This window comes from Humulus lupulus, chromosome 2, assembly GCF_963169125.1.
Source record: "Humulus lupulus chromosome 2, drHumLupu1.1, whole genome shotgun sequence".
NCBI lineage: Eukaryota > Viridiplantae > Streptophyta > Magnoliopsida > Rosales > Cannabaceae > Humulus > Humulus lupulus.
Window position 1 is genome coordinate 232,749,943 of NC_084794.1, and position 26,751 is coordinate 232,776,693.

Below are 26,751 nucleotides of genomic sequence, written 5' to 3' on the forward strand. Positions count from 1 at the left end.
CCTCCTCATCTTCATCTTCCGCGACCTCCTCCGCGACGATGGGTCTGGTGTCGCGAGCTGGGGGAAGCCCCTGGGGCCTCCTAAGGTTTAAAGTCTGATTCGGGAAAATCAGCTTGCAGGATATCATCATCTCGTCTGTTACAAGCACGCGATAATCCTTCTCGCTGGGGGGCAAGCCCTCCAGCGTCTCGTATTGGGCCCCGAGGATCACGGATTTCTCTGTCCTCGCAAAGATGGCTGCAGGAATAGCCTAAGTCAGAAAGGGGTACAGGAGGAGCTAAAACGACACTTAACTTACGAGCTAAGGAGAAAAGATACTTACGAGGACGATTGAAGTAGTGGAGATCGCAATTCCTAAACCCCGTCGACATGAAGAATTGAACCTTGAAGTCGTTGGGGTGGCTGGGTAGATCGATGACCGCAGCCGTATTGGGGAATCGGGTTAAATAGTAAAACCCGTGGCCTCGCCCTCGCTGGTCCGGGCTGGCTTTGAGGCAGAAAAAATATAAAATATCCGCAGGAATAGGGACCTCCCACTCGTTCTTTTGAAACAAATACTTCAACCCTGCCAGCAAGCGGTAGGAGTTGGGCGGGAGCTAAAACGGTGCCAACCTCACATAATTGAGGAAATCAGCAAAATACTGATCCAGTGGGAGGAAGGCCCCCGCCTTAAAATGTTCGCCGCTCCAGGCCGCGAACGATTCGTCGAGCGGCGCGCAGCTCCGCTCGCCATCTGTAGCAGGTCGGGCCACCACGGACGCCCTCCCCAGCGCGATGTTGTGGGAAAGGAAGATCTTGTTGATCTTCGCCTGGTCGGTCATTTTTGAGATGATCCTCTCCGCCTCAAAGAATGCATCAGGAGCCACCTCGACCTCCTTCTCCACTGCCGGCCCAAAGCGGGGGATCGGAGAGTCCGGCATCACCGCTTTGCCTTTGTCCTGCTGGGAGGCCGAGCTTCTGACGGTCTTCTGTGGGGCATTCCTTTTTGGTGCCATCTGGTCGCCTAACGAACAAAAGAAAACATTTCAAAAAAGGCGACCCAAGCATGAGGGAAAAATCAAATGTTATTTGCACGAGCTGAGGTAAGCCCAGCCCGTGGAGAGTGAGACCACGCGGTTCTATGAACGCGCGCCTGTGCTCCCAACAGATCCCCGATTACTCGGAATTCGTGTGTCAGGAGGGTCAGGATAGAATTTTCCTTGGGGGGAAAGTTTCAGTAGGAAAAAATTGCAAAACCTCCTGTGAGGCGTGTTCCCTAAGCTACCCGGTTTTGCACCCCAAAGTTCCAAACTCCTACCCAGAAATTTTCCCAGAAAAAGCATCCTAAAAACCATACTCTTAAGTGATTTCCTACAGCCAAGATACCCTAACCTAAAAAGGGCTTTCACCCTCCGTGTCCACAAAACCCAGTAGACCCCTTGCATGCGGCTACAGTAAAAAAATTTACCTAAGCTACAGTGACATAAATTTTCAAAACGCACATGGTCAGGAAGCTTACAGTGTTTGGCTGGGAGGTGGATGAAGGTATCGCCTTGATGAAAGCTCCGTCGGTGCGTTGGCTTCCAAAGCTTTGAAGAAATCAGTGCGTCTGAGCTTCTTGAACACTGAAAGTAGCAGCCACAGATAAGAGGGTTTGTTCTTCTGAAATGAAGAGAGAAGAAGGAGAGAAGTTTGGAAAAATTTCGAATGAAAGGGTGGCCCATGCGTAGGGTGGCCACCCCCTTTTATATACGTGAAGGACCACGTGTAGATGGCCGTTGGATGACCCTGGTGAGGGATCCAAGGCCCTCCACTCGAAATACGAAACGACGGCTGGGCCTAGGCTAGGCCATTAAATGCGGTTCTCGTAAGACGTACCGTCACCAACCGCGATGTTCCACGTATCAGGTGCCTGCGTAAGAGGTGGAATGTGAAGAGTCCATGGGGAAGCCTAAAAGCCCCTACTGTGGTCCAATACGACGTGGCATACCACGAGCAGGGACTTGGGGGGCAGATGTACGCCCTAATTTTACCACGGGCTGATTAGCCGTCGGAGTTGCGGCCTAATCATGATTATCCAAGGGACATCCCCAAAACCGGAGCTCCTGTCAAGAGGTCGTACCTCTTTAGCTCGGGATAACCCAAGGGTTTTCCAAGATTGCCTAGGATCTGCGTCCGGACTCTGAAGGCCGAAGGTTGAGTTAAGTATCCAGCTCGTGGTACGATCTGGATATGGAGGCTATGACCCTTTGTAAATTTTGCACACGCAAGGTAAACGTGCATATATCAAACATCACGTGTCTGATATCCCCCTGACTTCTCGGACACGCAGCAGGAACGTGCGTATTCAGACACCCACAACTGGGTTGGGCCGTGCGGCCCATTATCTCCTTACCTATTGATTTGACCACACTTATGTGTCAGGTTTAGGAATTAATCATGAATGTCACAGAGTTGATACGATAGGTAAGAGGGTCACGGGATGACCTTCTTACCAACTCCCAGGTGCCTTCTCCTATAAATATGGAGACCCTGGGAGATAATAGGGGTTGGACTCTCAATTGTAAAGAGACTCTGTAATCAAATGCCCAATACCTATCAATAATACTGACTAGTGGAGTAGAAGGATTTTAACCTTTGAACCACTTAAAAAACGTGTCTTGAGTCACCTCTTTCATTCTCTAAGATCATATATCTGGTACGGTTCATTATTAGCACTAATCTCTTTCTCTTCTTCTTCTAATTACCTGTTGGCGAAGAACCGCGTCAACACATACAGGTACAAATAAATGATTATAGAATCATTCTGGGTCTCGCAGCTCAAATCAGATGACTACAGAGTCAACCTGGGGTCCTTTGCCCTAGCTCTGAGTAACTAGCCTTAGAGCTATTCAAATGCTTTATTTTTCCACGACCATTGGGTCGAACGAGCGTGTAATGCTCTCCTAATTAGATCTAATCATATCGACCAGCGCTCGACGTGCTATTGCTGCCCTTGACTCAATAATCAATGTTTTACGACCAATGCTCAGCGCTATTGATGTCCTTGACTAATAAGTCAATGCCTTTCTCAAGTATATAATGCAAACAAGCATTCGTCATCTAACAAATATCCATATATAGAGCACTCAACATGCGTCATCAATAATCATAGGCATAATCATAATCATGCGCATTTACAGGGCCCAATGCCCAATCAAAACCAAATTCAATATTCGAGCCAAGCCCTAATCATGTCTGTCACATAATGGGTGCAGTTTTCTTACCTCAGGTCCGAGTATAATGTAAAATAAGAACGACCCTCGAGCACGATCCTGATCCCGAGGCCCTAGTGATAACCTAGTCACAACCAAATATAGAATCCCATCAATAATGAGTAAATAAAGGCTTTCAGACCGAGTCCTAGCCTCCGGGACGTCGAATCCTACTAAACTGAGTAGTAGGATTGACCCTGAGCCCTTAGATTTGAGTTCTCACACCCAAAACCTCCCTAAGGCAAACTTTCCCCTTAAGCGGCCCTGCCCCACGCCCCTGAGTTGCGGCCCGCCTCCCTACAGAGGCCCCTACCCTTTCTGCATGCGCCTAGCGTCGCGGCCTGCTTACCAGGCGCAACGGCCCTAATGCCCAGAAGCCAAGTTCTTCCTCTTTGTCAAACTTGGGTCGCGGCGCCCAAGAACAGGGTCGTGGCCCGACCTGGAACCAAGTCATAAAACTCCATTTTTTTCCCATTTCAAAACACCCCATAAACCTATCCAAACATATCCAAATCCCAAAAACAAAGTTCTCAATCATCTCAATAGCCCAAAACCATCAAAACCCAAGCTTCCAATAACTCAAAAACTCATCAAAACATAGAATCCAACCTCAAAACTTAAGAAACTTTAGGAAACGAAAACTCGGAAATTCAAAGCATAAATTACCTCTGATTATGTTGTTTCTCGCTAAATCCTCCAGTTAATAAGCTTCTAATCTTTCCTAGAATTACTATGACTCAATCCTTGCTTGAATTCGAGTCTTAAAACTCGAATTTCCTTCAAAAATGCGATGAACGGTAAAAAGGAATAATGGGAGAAAGAGAAGAAATATTTTGACGTATATCTATTTCTGTCAGGGTACTTCGAGCTTAAGTAACCTCAAGTAAATCCCAATGCTCGGGGTCCCAAAAACACCCCCGAGAGTAAAATAGTCAAAATTCCCAGAATTTCCTCTTGATCTCACTAACTCCCAATAAATCATCAAATAACCATTCCCATTACTCAATAACCCAGTAATGTGCTAAATACCCAATATACCCCTTGACTCACACCAAGTCAGATATTGATCCCGTTGTGTCTTTCCCGCTAACTTGCTCCATAGAATCACTTCGTGCCGAGTAACCCAAATATATCCACATAATAATATGGTCCCACACATATATGCCAAATATACCCATAATGGGCCAAATTACAAAAATTGTCCTTATAATAAGAAACGGGCCCACATGTTTAATTAATACACCTAATCATGCATATCAAGTCATATAATAATATAACTCACATAATCACATAATTACACGCATATAAAACACATAAACATGTAATTTCCATAATTTTCCATCCTGGCCTCCTAATTAAGGCCCTAAGCCTTATTAGGTAATTTGGGACGTTACAACTATCCTTTCCTTACAGAAATTCCATCCTCGAAATTTTACTTGAACAACTCAGGATACTGACTCTGCATATCTGATTCCAGCTCCCAAGGTCGCCTCCTCGACCTTGTTGTTCCTCCATAATACCTTAACCAAAGGTATAGTTTTGTTTCTCAGGACCTTGTTCTTCCTATCAAATATCTGGACTGGTTGTTCCTCGTAGGAGAGATCTGCCTCAAGTAAATCACAAATTTCTCCTGATCTGTCAGGAGACTAAAAAATGGAGCTGTGATCAATCTCTGCTTCAATTCCTAGAATTTTTTTCTCGCACTTATCTAACCATACAAACTTCTTATTTTTGCATGTCAGTTCAGTCAATGAAGTAGCAATTCTAAAGAACCCTTCCATAAAATGCCTGTAATACCCTGCCAACCCAAGGAAGCTCCTAATCTCTGAGGCATTCCTTGGCCTTGGCCAATCTCTGACCGCCTCAATCTTGGCTGGGTCCACCTTGAACCCCTCCTTACTGACAATATGACCAAGGAAAGTTGCCTGAGGTAACCAGAACTCACATTTCTTGAACTTAGCAAACAACCTATGCTCCCTCGGACTCTATAAAACCAACCTCAGATGTTGCTCATGTTCTGACTCTGACTGAGAATAAATGATGAAGATGATCACAAACTCATCCAAGTAATCCTTGAACACTCTATTCATCATATCCATAAAAGCAGATGGGGCATTAGTCAACCCAAAGGACATGACTAAGAACTCATAATGCCCATACCTAGTGCGAAAGGCAGTCTTCAATATATCTCCCTCCTTGACCCTCAGCTAGTGATAACCAGATCGAAGATCTATCTTTGAGAATACCATCTTACCATGCAACTTATCAAACAAGTCATCTATCCTTGACAGAGGATACTTGTTCTTGATTGTCAACTTGTTCAGTTCCCTGTAGTCAATACAAATTCTTAGAGAACCATCCTTCTTCTTTACTAACACGACTCGTGCACCCCATGGTGAGAAACTGGGTCTAATAAAACCCAAGTCTAATAGATCCTGCAACTGTACCTTTAGTTATTTCAACACTGTTGTGGTCATTATGTAAGGTGCCCTAGACACTGGCTCCGTCCCTGGTGCTAGTTCAATCACAAATTCAATCTCTCTGTGTGGTGGCAACCCTGGTAAATCCTTTGGAAACACATACAGAAATTCACAGACTAATCTAGTCTCCTATGGTCCCACTAGCACAACCTGAGTGGTATCTACCACACTGGCTAAGAATCCTATGCAACCACCTTGCAATAGATCTCTAGCCCTCAATACAGATATCATCGGTACATGGGGTCCATACGCAGTGCCAACAAATACAAAATGATCCTCACCTTCAGGCTCAAAAGTTATCATTTTCCTTCTGCAATCTATGGTTGCCTCATACTTTAATAACCAATCCATACCCAGAATCATGTCAAAGTCGGTCATAACCAACTCTATCAAATCAACTGACAACTCTCTACCCTCCACTGTCACTGGTAATGATCTGACCCATCTCCTGGATACTACTAACTCTCCAGTGGGTAATAAGTTCTCAAATCCCACAGCATAATAATCATATGGTCTTCACAATCTATCAATAACTCTACTAGCAACAAAAAAATGTGTAGCACCAGAATCAATCAAAATAGTATAAGGGGTTCCAACACTAAAAAGCTGACTTGTGACTACTAAGGGACAAGCCTCAACTTATGCCTGAGTCAACGCGAACAATCGAACTGGAGTCAAGCTGTCCGCCTTTCGTGGTTCTTCCTTTCTTGCCTTCGGGCAATCTTTCTTTAGGTGTGCCACTACCCCACATAAAAAGTAGGCATTTGCATGACACTCCCCTATATGACGCCTCTTGCATCTGGCGGACTCTAGAAAAGTCCTCCAACCCTCACTGCCACCCTGGCAGCTTGTTGAAATACCACGAGGTCTCATGTCAGGGCTTAGAGCTGGAAAGGCATCAGAAGCCTTCCTTTTCTGATCATTGGGGCTCCCACCCCTACCTAAACTCATAAATGGAGGTCCCACCCTCCTAGTGTCTCTCCTGTTCGCGTTATCACGCCAAATTTTGTTCTCTGCGCTCTCAGCTGTGAGCGCCTTCTCAACAACATGTGCATAGGTAATCACCCCTGACATAGTGGTAATACAAACCTCCCGTGCTATCATAGGTTGTAGCTCCTGGAGAAACCTTTCCCTTCTGGTCCCATCAGTGGGCACCAGTTCCATGAAAAACTTTACCAATCTATCGAATTTCAGGGCATATTCAGTCACGGATGAGTTTCCCCTGAAGTAACATGCTGAACTCTTCAGCCTTCTCCGCCCTAATGACATCATTGTAATACTTCTCATTAAACAGAGTTTGAAACTCTTTCCAATCTAGGGCATTAACATTTCTGGTATGGGATATCACTTCCCACAAAATTTGTTCCCAACCTCTGGCGGCTGCTCAACTGTTGGCACCATCACAGGTGGTGCCTCTGGCAAGATGTTCCCCATAAGAACCTGTTGCTGTCTCAGGAGGCGGATTTCTTCTTCCTGCCTCAATACCCTAGCCTGCAAGTCAACAAACAACTACTACCAGTTCTCAGGAGTTGGTTGAGGGGTCTGACCCTGGTCATTATGCTGACCCTGTCTGCCATTCTGGCCCTGATCTTCCTGTCCAGCTGATGATTCAATTTTCCTTGGAAGCATACTTACAAGCTTATATCTTGATGCAATAATCAATTCGGCCAGTTAGGTAGTGATAACTAAATCTCTTGCAGCCTCACGGTCCAAGATCAAGCATATAACCCTTCACATTCAACAATCACGTTAATAAGCATGTCGATTCATATTCATGTCTGGTGCTAATAAGCACGTCCTGATATTCATAATAGTTAACAATGCTAATATCTCATGCTACCCAATAAGACATGCAGATAAAGCATTTATATCCTATTTAAGCAGTTAACCACATAACCACATAAATAGTTACCGAACTCAGAGTCGAACTTGTGTTTAGTGGCGAGTGTACATGCCCAGCCTATCTACAAGAACCCTTAACATTGGCATGCTCTGATACCGAGTTGTAACGCCCTAGTTAGCCAAGACTATTACACTGTGTATTTTAAATAGTGCTTAACTCGTTAAACGAGTAATTAGGCCATAAATGTGCATCTAAGTGTGATTACTGGTCCAGGGTTAAAATTTCGGTTAAAAGGAATGGATGTTTCATTAAAAACATTAAATTGTACATGGGATTCCATAATAATGTTCACAAAGTTGTTTGCAATTCCAAAATGGTCATTACAACTCAAAAGTTACAACCAGCCGACCTAAGCGGCAAAAATATGGTTTAACCCTAGTTCCTATGAGAAACCTTGGCCGTGGTGGTCAAGCGGCCGCATATATACACATCGCCACCTAAGCTCCTAACTCATGGCTGGTCCAACTTTCCTTTCCCTTTATCTGCACCACGTAGCACCCGTGAGCCAAGGCCCAGCAAGAAAACTTAATACAAGTGCATGAACAATATATACAAATTCATATGTATATCTAGCACGCTCAGCAGTGATAACCTGTTCATGCATGCATACAGGTACAAATAAATAATTATGGAATCATTCTGGAGCGCGCAGCCCAAATCAGATTACTATAGAGTCAACCTGTAGTCCTTTTTCCCTGAATAGATGACCATAGAGTCAACATAGGGTCCTTTGACCTAGCTCTGAGTAACTAGCCATAAAGCTAGCCAAGTGCTTTAGTTTTCCATGACCATTGGGTCGAACGAATGTGTAATGCTCTCCTGATTAGATCTAATCATATCGATCAGTGCTCGATGCACTATTGCCGCCCTTGACTCATAAGTCGATGATTTACAACCAGTGCTCAGCACTATTGTCGTCCTTGACTGATAAGTCAATGCTTTTCTCAAGTATATAATGCAAACAAGCATTCATCATCTAACAAATATCTATATATAGAGCACTCAACATGCTTCATCAATAATCACAGGCATAATCATAATCATGCACATTTACAGGGGCCAATGCCCAATCAAAACCATATTCAACATTCAGGCCAAGCCCTAATCATGTTTGTCACATAATGGGTGTAGTTTTCTTACCTCAGGTCCGAGTATAATATAAAATAAGAACGACCCTCGAGCACGGTCCTGATCCCGAGCCCCTAGCGATAACCTAGTCACAACCAAATATAGAATCTCATCAATAATGAGTAAATAAAGGCTTCCGGGCTGAATCCTAGACTCCGGGACGTCGAATCCTACTAAACCGGGTAGAAGGATCGACCCTAAGCTCTTAGGTTTAAGTTCCCACACCCAAAACCTCCCTAAGGCCAACTTTCCCCTTAAGCGTTGCGACCCCACGCCCCTGAGCAGCAGCCCACCTCCAAACAAAGGCCCCTACCCCTTTCTGCTTGTGCCTCGTGCCGCGGCCCTAATGCTCAGAGCCAAGTTCCTCCTCTTCGTCAAGCTTGGGCCGCGACGCCCAAGAACAGGGCCGTGACCTGACCTGATACCCAGCCATAAAACTCCATTTTTCCCATTTAAAAACACCCCATAAGCCTATCCAAACATATCCAAATCCCAAAAGCAAAGTTCTCAATCATCTCAATGGCACAAAACCATCAAAACCCAAGCTTCAAATAACTAAAAAACTCATCAAAACATAGAATCCAACCTCAAAACTTAAGAAACTTTAAGAAATGGAAACTAAAAAATTCAAAGCATAAATTACCTCTGCTTATGTCGTTTCTCGCTAAATCCTCCGGTTAATAAGCTTCCAATCTTTCCTAGAATTACTATGACTCGATCCTTGCTTGAATCCGAGTCCTAAAACTCGACTTTCTTTCAAAAAATGCGACAAACAGTAAAAAGGAATAATGGGAGAGAGAGAGAAAAAGTATTTTGAATGTATATCTATTTCTGTCAGGTTACTTCGAGCTTAAGTAACCTCAAGTGAATCTCGATGCTCGGGGTCCCAAAAACGCCCCCGAGGGTAAAATAGTCAAAATTCCTATAATTTCCTCCTGATCTCACTAACTCCCAATATATCATCAAATAATCATCCCCATTACCCAATAACCCGGTAATGTGCTAAATACCCAATATATCCATTGACTCACACCAAGTCAAATATTGATCCTGTTGTGACTTTCCCGCTAACTTGCTCCATAGAATCACCTCGTGCCGAGTAACCCAAATATATCCACATAACAATGTGGTCCCACACATATATCACATATATGCCAAATATACCCATAATGGGCCAAATTACAAAAATTGTCATTCTAATAAGAAACGGGCCCACATGCTTAATTAATACACCTAAACATGCATATCAACTCATATAATAATATAACTCACATAATCACATAATTACACGCATATAAACACACATAAACATGTAGTTTCCATAATTTTTCATCTTGGCCCCCTAATTAAGGTCCTAAGTCTTATTAGGTAATTTAGGACGTTACAACGACGTTGGCGGTGCAGGCGCAATAGCTCATTCCTTCCCAATCTCTCTTGTTAATGTTTGTATGTGTGTGTTGTTAGGATTAATGTCCTAAAAGCATATAAAGACAGTTTATTGAATTAAATAAAAAGAATAATTCCATTATATATTTGAATATTATAATTATTGTTTGAATTAATTATATGATAGTATCAAGAAAATTCCTTATAAATTCATGAGAATATGCTCTTGTATTAGTACGAGTGAATTATGATCATATATAATGAATACAATAGTTAGTAACATATTAAAGTAAGGAATATTTAATAAATGGTTACTAGTGTGGTTTAATAAACATCATATATTTATTTATTTAAAACTGATATTTTAAGATAAAGTTAATTTAACGAATATTTATTTTGGGATAAATATAGTCTTAAATATTAATTAAATAAAAAAATGAGATAATGAGGGAAAACCCTAATGTGGCTCACGCCACTCACTATACTGCACAGTGAGTGGCGCCACACTGGGATATTTTCTATCCCTGAGATTTGAATTTTGAATTTCAAATAATTTGTTTATTTAATTATTCCTTTTTAAATATGATTTAAATTAAATAATTAAATAGGTTATAACTGATCAGTTTTATTTTAATAAAAATAAAGATTAATTACATTAGTTAATTATCTTTATAAACTTAAAATGAAATTATTATTAGATAGACAGACTCTCTCTTAGAAACAAAAGCGATAGTTTTCCTAAACCTGAAAACTATTTAATTCATCTTCTCTCTATCAAACATCTCTAGATCTCATGTGTTGAGTACATCTAGAGAGCCATAAATCAACTTTTTGTATCCTACATGCCCACACACGTCCTTGTGTGTTTGAGGATTGGTCTGGAAGATCAAGGTGTGAGTCTTCAGAACTTAGATAGGAAGATCATTGATTTTATACAAAAAGATTCGAGGACACTTGATAGGCTACAAGAGGTAATCTCTAATATGATTGTATGTTATTTAATATATATGTGTGTGTGTGTGTGATCTTGGGTAGTATTAATAATTATTAAAAATGGCCTATTCCCCACGGCTTATCTATGCTCTTTTAATACCAACATGTGTAGGATCTAATTTGATTTGTGTATATGTCTTTTGATTTTATTTTTGCTAGAAATTTTCTACCATTGATGCTTGTTTAAGATTTCAGATTTTACATGAATCCGACTACACTGATCTGACTACACCCGATCTGAACCCGAGCTCGTTCCGAGAATATTTCGGGCGGGTTCGGTAATTATTTTCTCACATCTGAACTCGCCAAACTCGAACCCGAGCACTCGAAACCCACAAAACTCACTCGAAGTGCAGCCCTAGTTTTAAGTGATGAGCTCATATATATATATATATATATAATTTAAAGTGAATTATACAAATATAGCATTAAAAAATGGAAGAATTGTGAAATGTAAATTTCTATTATTATAAAAATATATATATAATTTTCTTAGTCAGATTATATTCTTTTTTTAAAAAAAATCATAATTAACTAAATAAATATAAAAGTTATTTAAATATATAGTATTTGTTATTATAAGACTCTGCAAAACGTGGCTATATTTCTTAATTTATGAATATAAACAATTTCAAAGTCTTATAATTTACTCGAGAATGAGGGAGGAGAGAAAGACAAATAAGCTTTATTTTTCATTAGCTGTTAGTAAATTTTCTTTGTTTTAATCATCCCAATTGGGGTATTATTGTAGTTGATTACATGCTTACAATAATTTCTAGTGTTTGACATGTTAAATTATGCATGATTTGGATAGAATGGATAGAATTAATGTCCATAACGCAACATTAACTTTGGCCAAAAGAGACTTTATACTTTTTTACTTTACTTTTATGTTGATTTTTCTTTTAGAGGGGCCTTTATGTTGAATTTTGGGACACACAAATTTTACTTGAAAGAAATTAATAACCACTCCCATTTTCTAATGTTGGACCATACGGTGTATTTGGATGGTTAAAACAATACGAGTGTGATTTTTGAATTTTTGTTTTACGTGCATATATACTTTCCAAATGGAGTGAATTAAATTACTTAAAGGAAAAGGATAGAAAATAAAATTTATATTTAATTAGCACTTTAATGCACAACGTACACGGGAGATAGAAAGTGACATGAAAATGATAACATTTGAACGATGATGTATAAGAATTTGAGGAGTAAGTGCCCCCCATTTTTTTTTTTAAAATTATCTTGATTCTCTTTGTATTTTTCTTAATTTTTTTAAAAAAATCTACTTTGACACCCCTTAATTTTTTTTTACACTTTGGGCCTCCTTAACTTGACATATTGGCTATGTCACTGCATACTTATTGGTGCAATCTAATATCAAGTACCACATATTTAAATTTAATAAGTATTATAAAATATTGTTAATCAATTATATAGTACTACTTCATATCAATTTGTTCCTTGAACTCAAGTACTACTTAATAAAATAATAATAACATAAATTTCTCATTTGTTTTGGCTAAGACAATACACTCTGCCTTTTAAAATTATTAAAAAAAAGTCTATTTATATTTCAGCTTATAAATAAATCCGCTCTCAAGTCAAAATTGAAATAAAATATTATTGTGACTTGGAACCTCACTAGAGATATTTTTTTTTAAAAATATATATTATTGTTATAGATTTGAAGTTGTACTAAAATTTTGACAAGGGTACTTTTGCTTTTCCCTAAATTTTGACTTGAAACCTCAAAAAGTTGACGGAGTGCAAAAAATTAGTGGCACTACAAATAACATTACATTAGAAAGGGATTTATCAGTGGAGATGTTATAAACTTGTGAGCGTTGATTTCTTCTTTACTAAATTATGTGGCATCTCAAGGATTATTAAAGAAACAACCTGTATGCAATTATGACATATCAAATATACAAAGGGCCAAAGGATTTGTGTGAGTGAGAGAAAAGACCAGAAAATCTCATTGTCAAAACTTATTTGACACTCTCCATGCTGCTGCCCCATTTCAATAGTTATCTTCTTCATCTACTGTGTTGGCTCTGGCAAAGGAACCATCCATGGCATGTAAAAGCTCTTGAGGGGTATCCGAATCGGTTTTAGATTCCTCATCCTGGACATGGCTAGGAAAGTTTCTGTCCATGCGAACAATGTGAAAGTTGTTGATTTCCTTTTCCTCTTCATCGCCATGTTCATTTTCAAATGTCTCAAGATAATCCTCATCGTCGTCTTCTTCCTAGAAAAGAGAATTATAAAGAATCAGATGAGGCAATGTATTAGTTTAATAGACGAAAAAGAGAAGATCTAGCTGATGACAGACCTCTGACTCCTCATTGTCATCATCCTCACTTCTGTCTTCTTCATCAACATTTTCACTTCCAAAGGCTTTGAGATAAGCCTCATCTCCTTCGTCCTAGAAAACAGAACAAAACAATGCTTGATTTTTTTTGGATCATCTAGTAACTAGCAAAAAGGGAACATCTTGAAGATAAAAACAGACCTCTTTTTCCTCGTCTTCCTCATCTGTAGAATAAGCAGAATCTAATTTATCATACAATGCTTCATCTCCTCGATCCTTAATCTTATCCATTTGCTCCTGCCAACCATGTAAAACAGATGGATCAAGATTACATAATCACCGTATGAGAGCTTCAGCTGGCTCCTTCTGCCCTTCTGAAAATGCTTGACTTGTAATAACACTAGGTCAAATGAAAAAGATACATACAAGTTCAGACTTGAGTCTGTCTGCTGTATTTTGCATTGCTGAAATATGTTTCAGAAGAGCCTGGTCAACATGAGAAATATGAGTTAAGGACCTTTTTTGACAATTAAACCACCATATGAGCATTTGAATATTTTTTATATTAGAAGTTTTGGAGATACCTCTTGTCTCTGAATCTCAATTGAACGTGCCAAAGCCTTCCTCTTTGTTAAAAGATTCTTGGGCCTTAACAAGGAAGGGCGTTGATAATCCTTTCCCCGGAATACAATTATAGCAAATTTCTTTTTGTTGATTCTATCAACTGAAACCAAGACACCTCCGCTCTCAGCTTCAAGTGATAATGCAACTTTTTTAACTTGCTCGAAAGTTCTAGCATTGACCACTATCTTAACCAACTCCCTGTACTTCCAATGCAAATGCATGTTTTCCACAGTACCATCAAAAACTCCACGTCTACCTGGAATAAGGAATCAATCTCACGTGATTTGTAGTGTCAAAGAAAACGTTGTATAAATTTTGTGTTTAGTGCTATTTTACCGAGAAGTAAGAATGCTTTCATCCTTAATCCAAGCTTACGAAACATGAACCTCTCCTCATCGGTTATGCTATCTGGATCTGCCTGCTGATTTGATGGTTTCAAAAACTCCTCTACCTTAGACAAGGCTCGCTCGGCTTTCATAACCTTTTTTTCAGCCTGATAGAAAAGACAGTTAAATAAGTGTTTTCTCTAGCACTAAAACATCACAATAATAGACTCCTGGCCTCAAACACTTGGATTTCTGTGCATGTTTTAGTAAGATAATAATTTATAAATTATGACGACATCGACGAAAGAGAAAAGTGTGAACCAAAGGTAAAAAAAAAAATATTCAACACCAAAATAATACGTCAATTTCTCATCACAATTTTAGATTGATTTTGAATGTATTCTCATATTAGTCTTATTAGCTCTATTAAGCATACCGTAAGATAAAGTTCAAGGAACTTACATAAGCAAGCTTCTTTTCAAGCTTTCTAACCAAAGTAGCATGCCTCATAATTGCTGCCTTTCGCATCACTTTTTCCTTGTGATTATTATCCAATGTCTTTCCCCATTTAGCATCTGCATCTAATGTTTCTCCAAGAGTACCAGTAGTCCCAGATTGTTCAGCTATTTCAAATTGCGGTGTGATTATGGCTGATGCTCTCAAACGAGCTTGCTCCTCCTCATCTTGCATGGATTTCGCCAAGCTCTCCCTTTCCAGTAAGGCTTCAGTAACTTCTTTAGACAAAAAGTTTTTCCCTCTGTAGAAGACCAAGAAGTCCTTGTTTCGGGATAGAAGCATGCCCCCTGTCAATATCTGCATCCAATAACCAACATTTTGTCATCATTCCATATTTGTATCGAATAGAACATGAAATGTGATAGTTATAATAATTACTAAGTTAACATTACCAAAAAAATTTCTATATCACTGCTACTTAACCAACACAACATGCAGGAGCTGCTTAAATAGAGATGATCATTGTCAGTATCCAATAACTCACTGCTTGTTGAAAAACTAAACACACTACTTCTAATTCTAGTTAGAACGACTAAAAACCACTAGTGTGCTACATGGTGCATCTCAACAAAAAGTAGCCGTCACAAAATTTGCAAGCTTATATTACCTTGAGTTCTTCAGCCATTCTCTCACTAGTAGTCAGTTGTACACCACGTTTGAGCGCAATCTTTGCAATAGAACTTGTTTCCCATAGTTTGACCATGGCCATAGCAAGACCTTGGAGTTGCCTGCCTCTACCTGCAAAAAGATTTTGTTACACGATGAAATAAGTAAATTTAAGAACAATGGGTTTAAAATTTTGAAAAAATGCATACCTAAAGCAAAATGAGGTGGAAGAACCCTAGCAAGCCTTCTTAAAGATGTTGCCTCGTTTAAACCAAGAGAACGTCGCACCCCATAAGGAAGTATTCGATAGGGTGGTTCATAATCAGGAACCATCCCGGGGAGCATATCTGCATCTACAGGTAATGGACCGTCTCCAGGCCAATCTGTATATCTAGGACCCAGGCTATCCAAAACTCTTTCTATTTCATCTTCATACCTAACTTCTGAAAACTTTTTTGTATCTATCTTCTGCTCGGAAGTAGATTCTGACTTCTCTATGAAGGTATCCACATTTCTATCTGAAGCAAGTTTCTCTATGGATGTATCCATAGTTATACCAGAAGCAAGTTTGGCTAGATTTCTGGTAGATTTATCACTAAGATTTTTTGTAGGAGATATTTCAGTTTTATTATATGTCCTTTTCTTTAGTTGCAATGAAGGGATCTCATAGCTCACACCTCTATATAAAGCAAGAGATGTACCAGATCTCCAGACCACCAACCCACCAGTTTTTCGCTGTACATAGTATCAAAGGGAGAAAACTAAATTAAAAAATAAAATAAAAACAACAACAAAAACAAAAACTAAAAGGAGAACAGCAACTGGTAAATATTATTCATGCCTTCAGACAAATCTTTAAAAAAAATTGGTCAATGGCCATTGCAACAAGACAAAGATAAGAAAGATTTATGCACAAACTTGTAAACTTAAATTCAAAAGAAGCAAGCAAACCTCTAATATCTCATGCATTCTCTTCATATTAAGTGCAGGCGGTCCTTCAATTTTCAGTCTTACAATCTCTGATGTCTTCCATCTCTCATGAATCATGTCCACAACCGTTTGAGTTACGCCAGTACCTCCAATCCTAGTCTTGTGTTTCTTCTCAAATGTCAAATTCCTTAACCTCCTCAACTCGGATTCAGGAAGAGTAAGTTGTGCAAGTGAAGTCCTATGGTTTCTTCTCCTCATCAAACTGCCTTCTTGGCCATCTTTTCCCTTCGGTTTCTCCCATGGAAACCTCACCTCGCCATCACCATCACCTCCAAATACCTGATTTTCTATCCCAAATGGGGAATTCTCTGAAAATCCACCTCTTGAATTCGGTAACATTCCTTCCTCAACATAAAATATATCCTCGACAGATCCTTTTTCAATCACTCTATCTGTTTTCTCTTCCTTATTCTTACTCCCAGCATCCATGTAACCAAATTTCTTCAATTTCTCCACAATCTTCTCCATTGTACTACCACCCCCACCACCTCCACCATCATTACCACCATTACTACTAGCTCTTTTAACTAAACCTGAACTTGGCCGATTCCCACTCTCACTATCCCGATAATCCAACACGGCCCTAGGCTGTTTTGGAGGATTCTGTTGGTCATGTTTACTCCATTTATCAATCCAATTACCAGAAGATAAGTTCTTATCAGGTTTATACCGAGTATCAGTCTGGTTCCTGCTTACAAAAGTAGATTTTCTACCTGGGTTTTCTTCTGGGGTTGAGCTAGATTTGACAATGTATTGGGAAGGATAGATATGGTGCTTTGTTAAAGTAATTGAAGAGCCGTACCTGAAGAAACGAATTTGAGTGCCGTGGAACTTGGAGAAGGAGCTCTGGAATGAGTCGAAGAAGCTCGCTGGGTAGAATTGACGACTGGGTACTAGAGCCATCGAAAAACGAAAAATAAATGGTTCATAAGATTAAAATGTTGAAAATTGATCGAACCAAGATGATGAAAACGATGAAAGCTTGAGACTTTTGAGATGTTTAGCGGTTCAACGGCTACAATAACGAAATGGAAATATCCTTGTGTTTGTGTTATCCATGGTGTGTAATAAGCGACTGTTTGGATACGCCACACACATTGTACTATGTTATGTTTTGGAGTTTTTATGGTTGACAAAGGATACTATTTAGAAAAAATGCTAAGCATATTAAAAATTTTAAATAATGTTACTTTTTGTTACTTTACCCTAAATACATTTATTATTTCATCTTTCACTTTGCACTTCTCATTTCTATCTTCTCTTTTAGTTCACTCTCTCCCACCTCCTAGCACCACCACCACACTAAATATTGTATTTCAAACAAATTTTGGCATAATTTTTTGGTTTTTTTGCAATTTTTTCCAGATTTAAAACTCTGAAATCTGCAGAAAATCGACCTTACTCGATGGTGCTCGATGCCAGCTCAATGGGGCCTTCAAAATCATAATTTTTCATAATAAAAAAAACGATTTTGCTCGATGGTAGATCAACGGGGCTCGATGCAATTCTTGCAAGAGACATAATTTTTCATTCGGGTGTCCGTTTAGGGTGATTTTTTTTTATTTTGGGTATTTTTTCAAGATCTACATGTTTGTCATGCTAATATGCACATTTGTGAAGTGCGACACTTGAAAAAAATACAAAAATGCAAACATACCTCATGTTTAAGACATCTTTTGGTATGTTTTCAAGTTTTAAACTTCCCAAATGTGCATATGAGCGTGTCAAACGTGTAGATCTTGAAAAAATACCCAAAATAAAAAAAATACATCCCAAACGGACACCCAAGTGAAAAATTATGTCTTTTGCAAGAATCGCATCAAGCACCATCAAGCATCATCGAGCACCATCGAGCCATAATCGAAACACTATCGAGCAAAGTCATTTTTTCATGAAAATCTTGATCTTGAAGGCCCCAGTGAATGGTTGCTCGATAGTGCTCGATGCCAGCTCGATGGGGCCTTCAAAATCAAGATTGTTCATGAAAAACGACTTCGCTCGATAGTGGTTCGATGGTGGCTCGATGATGCTCGATGTGATTCTTGCAAGATACATAATTTTTCACACGGGTGTCCGTTTGGGGTATTTTTTTGGGTATTTTTTCAAGATCTACACGTTTGACATGCTCATATGCACATTTGGGAAGTTTAAAACTTGAAAACATACCAAAAGATGTCTTAAACATGAGGTATGCTTTTATTTTTGTATTTTTTTCAAGTGTTACACTTCACAAATGTGCATATTAGCATGACAAACGTGTAGATCTTGAAAAAATACCAAAAAAAAAAATCACTCCAAACGGACACCCGAGTGAAAAATTATGTTTCTTGTAAGAATTGTATTGAGCACTATCGAGCCACCATCAAGCAAAGTCGTTTTTTCTTATGAAAAATCATGATTTTGAAGGCCCCAACAAGCTGGCATCGAGCACTATCGAACCACCATCAAGCAAGGTTGATTTTCTGCAGATTTCAAAATTTCATATCTGAAAAAAAATCGCAAAAAAATCCAAAAATCATGCATAGATCTATTTGAAATGGAGTATTTAGTGTCTTAAGTGAAAGAAACATCATTATATTTGAGAAACAATTAATTACCCATAAATTTCTACTCAAAGAATCATCAAAATGTATGTTTCTTTGGGTATATTGTGTTTATCTCTACAAGGTGGCCGAAGTTATGGAGGTTTTTCTGGTGTTGGTGGTGGCGTCGTTGCCGTGGGTGGTGGTGTCGTGAGGTGAGAGAGAATGAATGGAGAGAGAGAGGGAAGAGAGAAGAGAGAAGTGAGGGGAAAATGACAAGGGTATTTTGGGTAGAGTGTCAAAGAGTGGCATTATTTTGAAATCTTTATTATGCCTAGTATATTTTTTAATTAGCACCCTCTATGATGCATAGAATGTGAAATTTCCCTTTAGGAATCTCTGGTTATTTGTTCAATTATTATTCATTCTAATATACCATAATTTTTAAATGTGCCAACATAATTAACTATCCCAAAATTATATTATTTTGTAGAATTTGGGCACAATTGTCCCTGTCATTAACAACCTCCTCTCTCTCTCTCTAAAACTATCTCTCAACCCCTCTCTCATTCTCTACCATGATGGCACCACCACCACAACCTCCTTACGGCGGCAGAGCACCACCTCCCTACGTTGTCGTCGTCATTACCATCATCCTCTCCATTGGCGTCACCACCTTCCATCACCATTGAAGCACCCCATCAAATATCTCTCTTCATTTTTTTATGTTTTAATAATTCAATATGCAATCATCAAAATTGTATGTTCTACATACAAATTTTAAGATTTTACATGATCTAATCTTGTAGATTTCGAAAAAATACCAAAATTAAAAAAAAAAATTGAAACGGATATTTGAGTGAAAAGATATGAACCTCCAAAATTTTCGTTAAATTTCAGTGCAGAGCATCGAAATTGCATCAATACTGCATCGAAAAAGCATTGTTTTGGCCAAAATCAAGTTTTCATGATTGCATCACAAAAACATCAAAAAATCATCGAAGCAACATCGATTTTGTATCGAAAAAGCATCGATTTTGCATCGAAAAAGTATTATTTTGACCAAATATTAAGTTTTCATGATTGCATCGCAAGAACATTAAAACATCATTGATTTTGCATCGAAAAAAATCAAGTTTTCATGATTGCATCACAATAACATCGAAACAACATCGATTTTGCATTGAAAAAGCATCATTTTGACCAAAGATAAAGTTTTTATGATGGCATTGCAAGAGCATCGAAAAAGCATCATTTTTGTACCAAAAAAATAATAATGAAAAAGATGCAAATTCGATGCAATCATGAAACTTGATTTTTGCTTTTTCGATGCAAAATCAATATTGTTTCGATGCTCTTGTGATACAATCATGAAAACTTGATTTTTTTTGTTGCCAAAACGATATTTTCTTCAATGCAAAATCAATGTTGTTTCGATGCTCTTGTGATGCAATAATTGAAAACTTGATTTTTGGTCAAAACGATGCTTTTTCGATGCAAAATCGATGCTTTTTCAATACAAAATTAATGTTGTTTCGATGATTTTGCGATCCAATCATGAAAACTTGATTTTTGACCAAAACGATGCTTTTTCAATGCAATTTCAGTGCTTTGCGCTGAAATTTGACGAAAACTTTAGAGCTTCATATCATTTCACTCAAATGTCTATTTCAGTTGATTTTTTTTTTTTGAGATCTATAAGATTATATCATGTAAAATCTTAAATTGTGTATGTAGAACATACAATTTCGATGATTGCATTTTGAATCATTAAAACATAAAAAAAATGAATAAAAATATTCGATGGGGTGCTTCAATGGTGATGGAAGGTGGCGGCGCCAATGTAGAGGACGGTGGTAATGACAGCGACAGCATAGGGAGGTGGTGCTCTGCCATCGTGGGGAGGTTGTGGTGGTGGTTCCGTCATGGTAGAGAATGAGAGAGGGGTTGAAAGATAGTTTTAGAGAGTGAGGGGGGTTGTTAATGACAGGGGCAATTGTGTCCAAATTTTACGAAATGACATAGTTTTGGGATAGTTAATTATGTTAGCATATTTAAAAATTATGGTATATTAGAATGCATAATATATGATATTTCCCTTTGTTTACTACCAAAAACAAAATATTCCATTAAAAACATTTCCTTCATTTTCTAAAGAAAAAAGGAAGTTTCTCTTGATATTTTTTCTCTTTAAATTTCTATTTATATATATGTGAAGTTATATTTAAGTACTTCATGTTTTTTAAGAAAATTTTAATTAAACTAATTTATTATTATATTTTTAAAAATACTCCCTTAAAGAGATAAGCACTAGCTTAGCTTATTTTAAACTATTTTTAGCTTCTAGATTAAAAAACACTTTTGAAAATGTTTGGGTAAAATTAAAAGTGTATTTGTAATTGAGTTTATATCTTTTTGGACTCTTCATTTTGTAAAATGGTTCAAATAGACCCCTAAACTCAATTTTGATGAAGAAAAAAATTGAATATGACAAAATAGTTATTAGACATATTAAATTTTGTTTGTTGTTTTGAATTGTTAGTTTGGTGAATTATTTGTGATTTTAGTAAATTATTTTTTATTTTAGTTAAAAAAATTTAACCAAAATTGAGTTTAGGGGTCTATTTGAACAATTTTACAAAATACAGGGTCTAAAAAGTAATTTGTCAAAATATAAGGTCCAAACATGTAATAAGACAAAATACAGGGCCTAAAAAAGTATAAAGCGTTTTTAATTTTAATTTTTCATTTTAGAAGAAGTTAGGATTCATAACTTTTTTCAAAATAATTTTTTGTGAAGCTATTTTTTAAATTAGAATATGTTATCCCAAAAATTGACACGTACGACGTGACACCAGAATTGGACACGTGGAGTAGGCTGGGCAGACTCCCCGACAGGTTGGTCAGTGTATACCTGCAGGGTATACGGCCAGTTACTCCAGAAGCTCGTTTGCTCGACAGGTCCCCCCAGAAAACTTGCTGGTCAGTGTAATGATCACTGCTTGGGACGCTTGCCAGGAGAGTAGTTGGTCGGTATGACGAACAGAACATGCATGCCCGTATGAAAGCAGTTACACTCTCTGTTAGCACTTCGCAAGAATCACCTAACCACCTGCAAAGAGTGCTTAACAGCCCTGAAGACTTGGTCAAACCTCCTAACAAATAGGACTGTAACTATCTGCGATAATTTAGGGATATTTCCCATCAGTTACGCTCAAGCCGAACCTCTATAAATCTTGGTATTTTTTTTATTATTTATTGCTCATTATTATCAGGTTCTTGGCTCATTTATGGTACATTAATTTTCTAATTGAAAGCTCTCTAATTAATTATTTGACTCCACGTCAGTTGGTTAAAAAACTAGTCAACATTTTGGTGCTTTCATTGAGAGCTTAAGACAATCACATTTGGATTCTACTGCTGTAAGGATGGTAGTTTCAACCATAAGGTCAAGCCAAGAGCCTTCAGAGCTCGAGGCTGAAGTTTCTCACCAAGTTCCATCAATGAGCAGTTTTAATGGGCAGCGAAGTGACTTGCTGCCTAGAAATTCATCTGGTGTCGGGGGGAAAACTGCTAGGCCCACTACACCAGGACGCGGAGCTGCTGCCTCTGTTGGAGTCACCCATGCAGGAACGTCAGGAGGAATTGTTGCACAGGGTACCAACCACTCAGGACCCAGAGCTGGAGGTCCTGGACGGTACAAGCCCCGTGTAGATATTGAAGGACTTGACCCTGAGATTGATCAGATAAGGGAAGTCGTGGGGTAGATGCAAGATCAGCTTGCCACCATGAACCAGGGGCGAGCCACTGTGCAAGAGGCCCTTGATGAGGCTTTCGAAAAATAAAGGAGAGATTTTAAAGAATGGATGGATCGACATGCCCGGGAGGTGCAGGCCTGATAGGAGGACATGGAGCGCTGGACTCGAGAAGCTGCTAAATCCATCCGCAATTATATGCAACAACAGCAAACCCAAGGTATGGGAACTGCAACTGGAACCACTGCCTAAAACCAACAACGTTCCCCCGATTTTGGTTTCGGTGAAGGTGTATGCATGGACCAGAGGCTCAACCTCAGAATGGTAATCAGGGTCTGACCAAGAGTCACAGATCTGATCGGGGTGCCTAAGCGAACAACAATAGGCAACCCTTACCAGCTGATGAGCAGGTCCTGCCAAGGCGTGGCATGGGATTGGACCAAGCAAGAATTTTCTTGCCAAGATCTCAGGGCAGTGGTCGTGATAGGAATCCTTGTGCTGCATGACGGGACGACAACCCCCGAGCTCCAGCACTGAATAGGAGTGGTCAACCCCAAAACTATCAGCAGTAACCTGGTCGGTACAGACAGCATCAAGAATATCGACCAAGGTCCCGAAAAGATGAGCCGGAGGTTAGTAGCGCATACATGCCTCATTATGTTGATGGATATGACCATGATGAAGCAGCAAGCCAAGTTCGCCAACAGAATAATCAAAGTCAGAGAGGTAACTAGACCGAAGGACTGTTTGTCCCACAAGGGCAGGATAACCCGGACAACCAACCACCCCGAGGTGGAGGGTTTTAGGGAGTACCTCCAGTACCAGGCCGAGCAAACAGCCATAATGCTGGGGGAAGGCCTCAGCCAAAATATGTTTTCCACCGAATATGACCCATGGGAGGTGAAGACCTTCGAGATGCTTTTAATCGCAGCAGGGCAAATCAAGATTCGAACAACATAGCTTCGCTTGAGCCTGTTCGGGACCTGAGAATGGATGAGGTTCGCAATGCAGAAAGCCCCAGGCAGCTACAGACCCTAACATCCAAGCCTAGCTCGATTTGTTAACCCAATTGGTAAGGACCTTGACAACCCCCCAAGTTAACAAATATTGAAATGGAGAGGGAGTGAGGTTCCCCATTTTCAAACCGTATTAATCATCTGCCCATATCTGTCAAATTCAAAATGCCGACATGAAAGATGTACACTGGGCTGGAGGACCCAGTATCTCATTTTCATAACTTTGAACTACAAATTGATTTACAGGGAGTTCGGGATGATGCCTGAAGGGCACATTGGGGGCACATTGGGGGCAAATGTTATCCCAAAAATTGACATGTATGACGTGGCACCAGAATTGGACACGTGGAGTAGGCTGGGAAGACTCTCCGACAGGTTGGTCAGTGTATACCTGAAGGGTATACAACCAATTACTACTCGACATACTATCTCTAGAAGCTCAGCTGCTCGACATGACCCCCAGAAAACTTGCTGGTTAGTGTAATGGTCACTGCTTGGGACGCTTGCCTGGAGAGCAGCTGGTGTTATATTATTTTATAATATAATGTAATATTATATTATATTATAATATAATGTTTTAGATTAAATAAATGTGACAAAGTGTGTCACATATTGTAACATATAATAGAGAGTTATAATATTTAGATATATGAGATATATCCAAATAATGTAACATATTTGGTGTTACAAATTTGTAACTTCCAAATATTACCCTTTATTGTGTAAAATTGTTGTTACACAATATTGAGATGAATTTCATAAAGCCATATGTGATATGGCTGTTAGAGATATGATTTTTAACCCCAATAATGTGTTTTGGGAGTTACAAAATCATTTGGGAGGGTTGGAACCCTTTGGAAAAACAACACATTTTTTGTGCTGAAATTGGTCGGTGACCACGGCCACCAACATTCAGTGGTCGCGGCCTGTGGGACAGAGACCAGTGGCCGCGGCCACTAATGTCTCTGGCCACGGCCACAGGCCAAAACTGATTTTTCAGTTTTTTCAATCTTTGTTGAACGGCTCAAAAAACCCAAATAACTCCTAAATCTCATTTTTAATTCCATATTAATCCAATTAAAAATTGGTAACAGCCATGGGGGTTGGTGGAATTTGAAATTCAAAGGGTGTCTCTAAACTCTATAAATAGGAGCCTATAGCTCACTTGAAAGACACAACATTTCTATCCATTAGAGCACTTGGCTAGAAACACCTTGAGGCTTGATTATTCCATAAAGCATTTCCTATAATCTGTGAGAGATCCCTTAGTGCTTGAGTTATGGGGAAATAAGCTTTTGGACAAAGGTTCCAAACCTTGTTCAAGTTGGTGATCCCCAACACTCTTCACTTTGGTTGTGTGAGTGAGAGTTTATTGTTTTGGTTCTTGTTCTTATTTTCTTCTATTGCTCTTTCTTCTTTTCTTCTTATTCTATTTACTTGTACTTTGTTTAAGAGTTGTAATCCTTTTATTTCCTTTGTTCAAACACTTCTAGTTTACTTGTATCTTTTTGTAATATAGTTGTACTTTCTATTTCTATCATCTTACATCTCATTCTCCTTTTATTTGTATTTTCAGTTATAGAGTTGTAACACTTTATTTAATCAATCCTTGTCTATTGTAATATTTTGCATAGAGTTGTAATATTTTCTTACCATTTCCATTGAGACAATTTATATTTTCCTAACATTCAAAAGCTTAGCCCTTTTTGTTTCAATGGAAGGGGAAACCATCAAGATCATGAACCAAGACCTAGTAAGGTTGGATAGGTTTGATGGATCCAATTTTACTAGGTGGCAAGACAAGGTGAGGTTTCTATTAACCACTCTCAAAATCACCTACATCCTTGAGTCTTCCTTGGCAACTCTAGCCGAGCCATCCGACAAAGACACTTCCGAGGAGGTGGAGAAGAGAAGGAAGAGGGAGGAGGACAATCTCCTTTGTAGGGGTCATATCCTCAACGCCCTATCTGATAGGCTCTATGACCTCTACACCGAGACCAAATCGACCAAGGAGATATGGGATTCACTTGAGAAAAAGTTTAAGGTGGAAGAGGAAGGTACCAAAAAGTTTTTGATATCTCAATATTTCGATTTCAAATTTTTTGGTGATAAACCTATTCTTCCTCAAATTCATGAATTGCAAATTATTGTTAATAAATTGAAAGTGTTAAAGATTGAGCTTCCCGAGGCCTTTCAAGTTGGTGTTATAGTGGCTAAATTACCACCAACTTGGAAGAGCTATAGGAAAAGAATCCTTCATAAAAATGAGGATTATTCTTTGGAGGAGATCCAAAAGCATATTCGAATCGAAGAGGAATCGATATGTAGAGATAAACTTGTAGAAGGGTCTAATGGAGAGACTTCCAAAGCAAATGCGGTGTCACAACCAAAACATCCCAAAAACAAAGGGAAAAAAGGGTAATGAGAAACCTTTGGGTCCAAAAACCAACCCAAACAAGTTTAAGGGAGAGAAAGATCATTGTTTTGTGTGTGGGAAAAAGGGTCACTATGCTAGAGAGTGTAGGCATAGAAAAGACCAACAAGGACCTAAGGTGAACGCAACTCAAGAGGAAAACATAGTTGCCACCCTTAGTGAGGTGAATGCGATCCAAGGCAAGGTGAAAGGGTGGTGGTATGATACATGTGCCACCATCCATGTCACCTATGACAAATCATTGTTCAAGACCTTTGAAGAGTCAAAGGGCAACCATGAGATACAAATGGGCAATGAGGGCAAATCCAAGGTACTTGGAAAAGGTACTATTGATGTCTACTTCACCTCCGGCAAGAAAGTTACATTAGTGAATGTACTTTATGTTCCCGAAATGAGTAGAAACTTGGTAAGTGGTGATTTGCTTGGCAAGCCCGGCATTAAATCCGTTTTTGAGTCCGGTAAACTTATACTTACCAAATCAAATGTATTCTTGGGAAAAGGGTACTCTTGTGAGGGAATGGT

At 39.0% G+C, this 26,751-nt stretch overlaps 1 protein-coding gene across 1 annotated transcript; it reads right to left on the reverse strand.

Moving 5' to 3' along the window:
• Positions 1–12,954: 12,954 nt before the first annotated feature.
• Positions 12,955–17,581, reverse strand: LOC133819052 (CRM-domain containing factor CFM3A, chloroplastic/mitochondrial). The gene is made up of 10 exons (XM_062252207.1): positions 16,464–17,581; positions 15,722–16,247; positions 15,514–15,644; positions 14,853–15,203; positions 14,401–14,557; positions 14,025–14,320; positions 13,867–13,926; positions 13,642–13,737; positions 13,462–13,554; positions 12,955–13,377 (listed from the first exon to the last, which is right to left on the reverse strand). The coding sequence occupies exons 1-10, from the start codon at positions 17,403–17,405 to the stop codon at positions 13,150–13,152; spliced, it is 2,880 nt and encodes a 959-aa protein (XP_062108191.1). The 5' UTR covers positions 17,406–17,581; the 3' UTR covers positions 12,955–13,149.
• Positions 17,582–26,751: the final 9,170 nt, after the last annotated feature.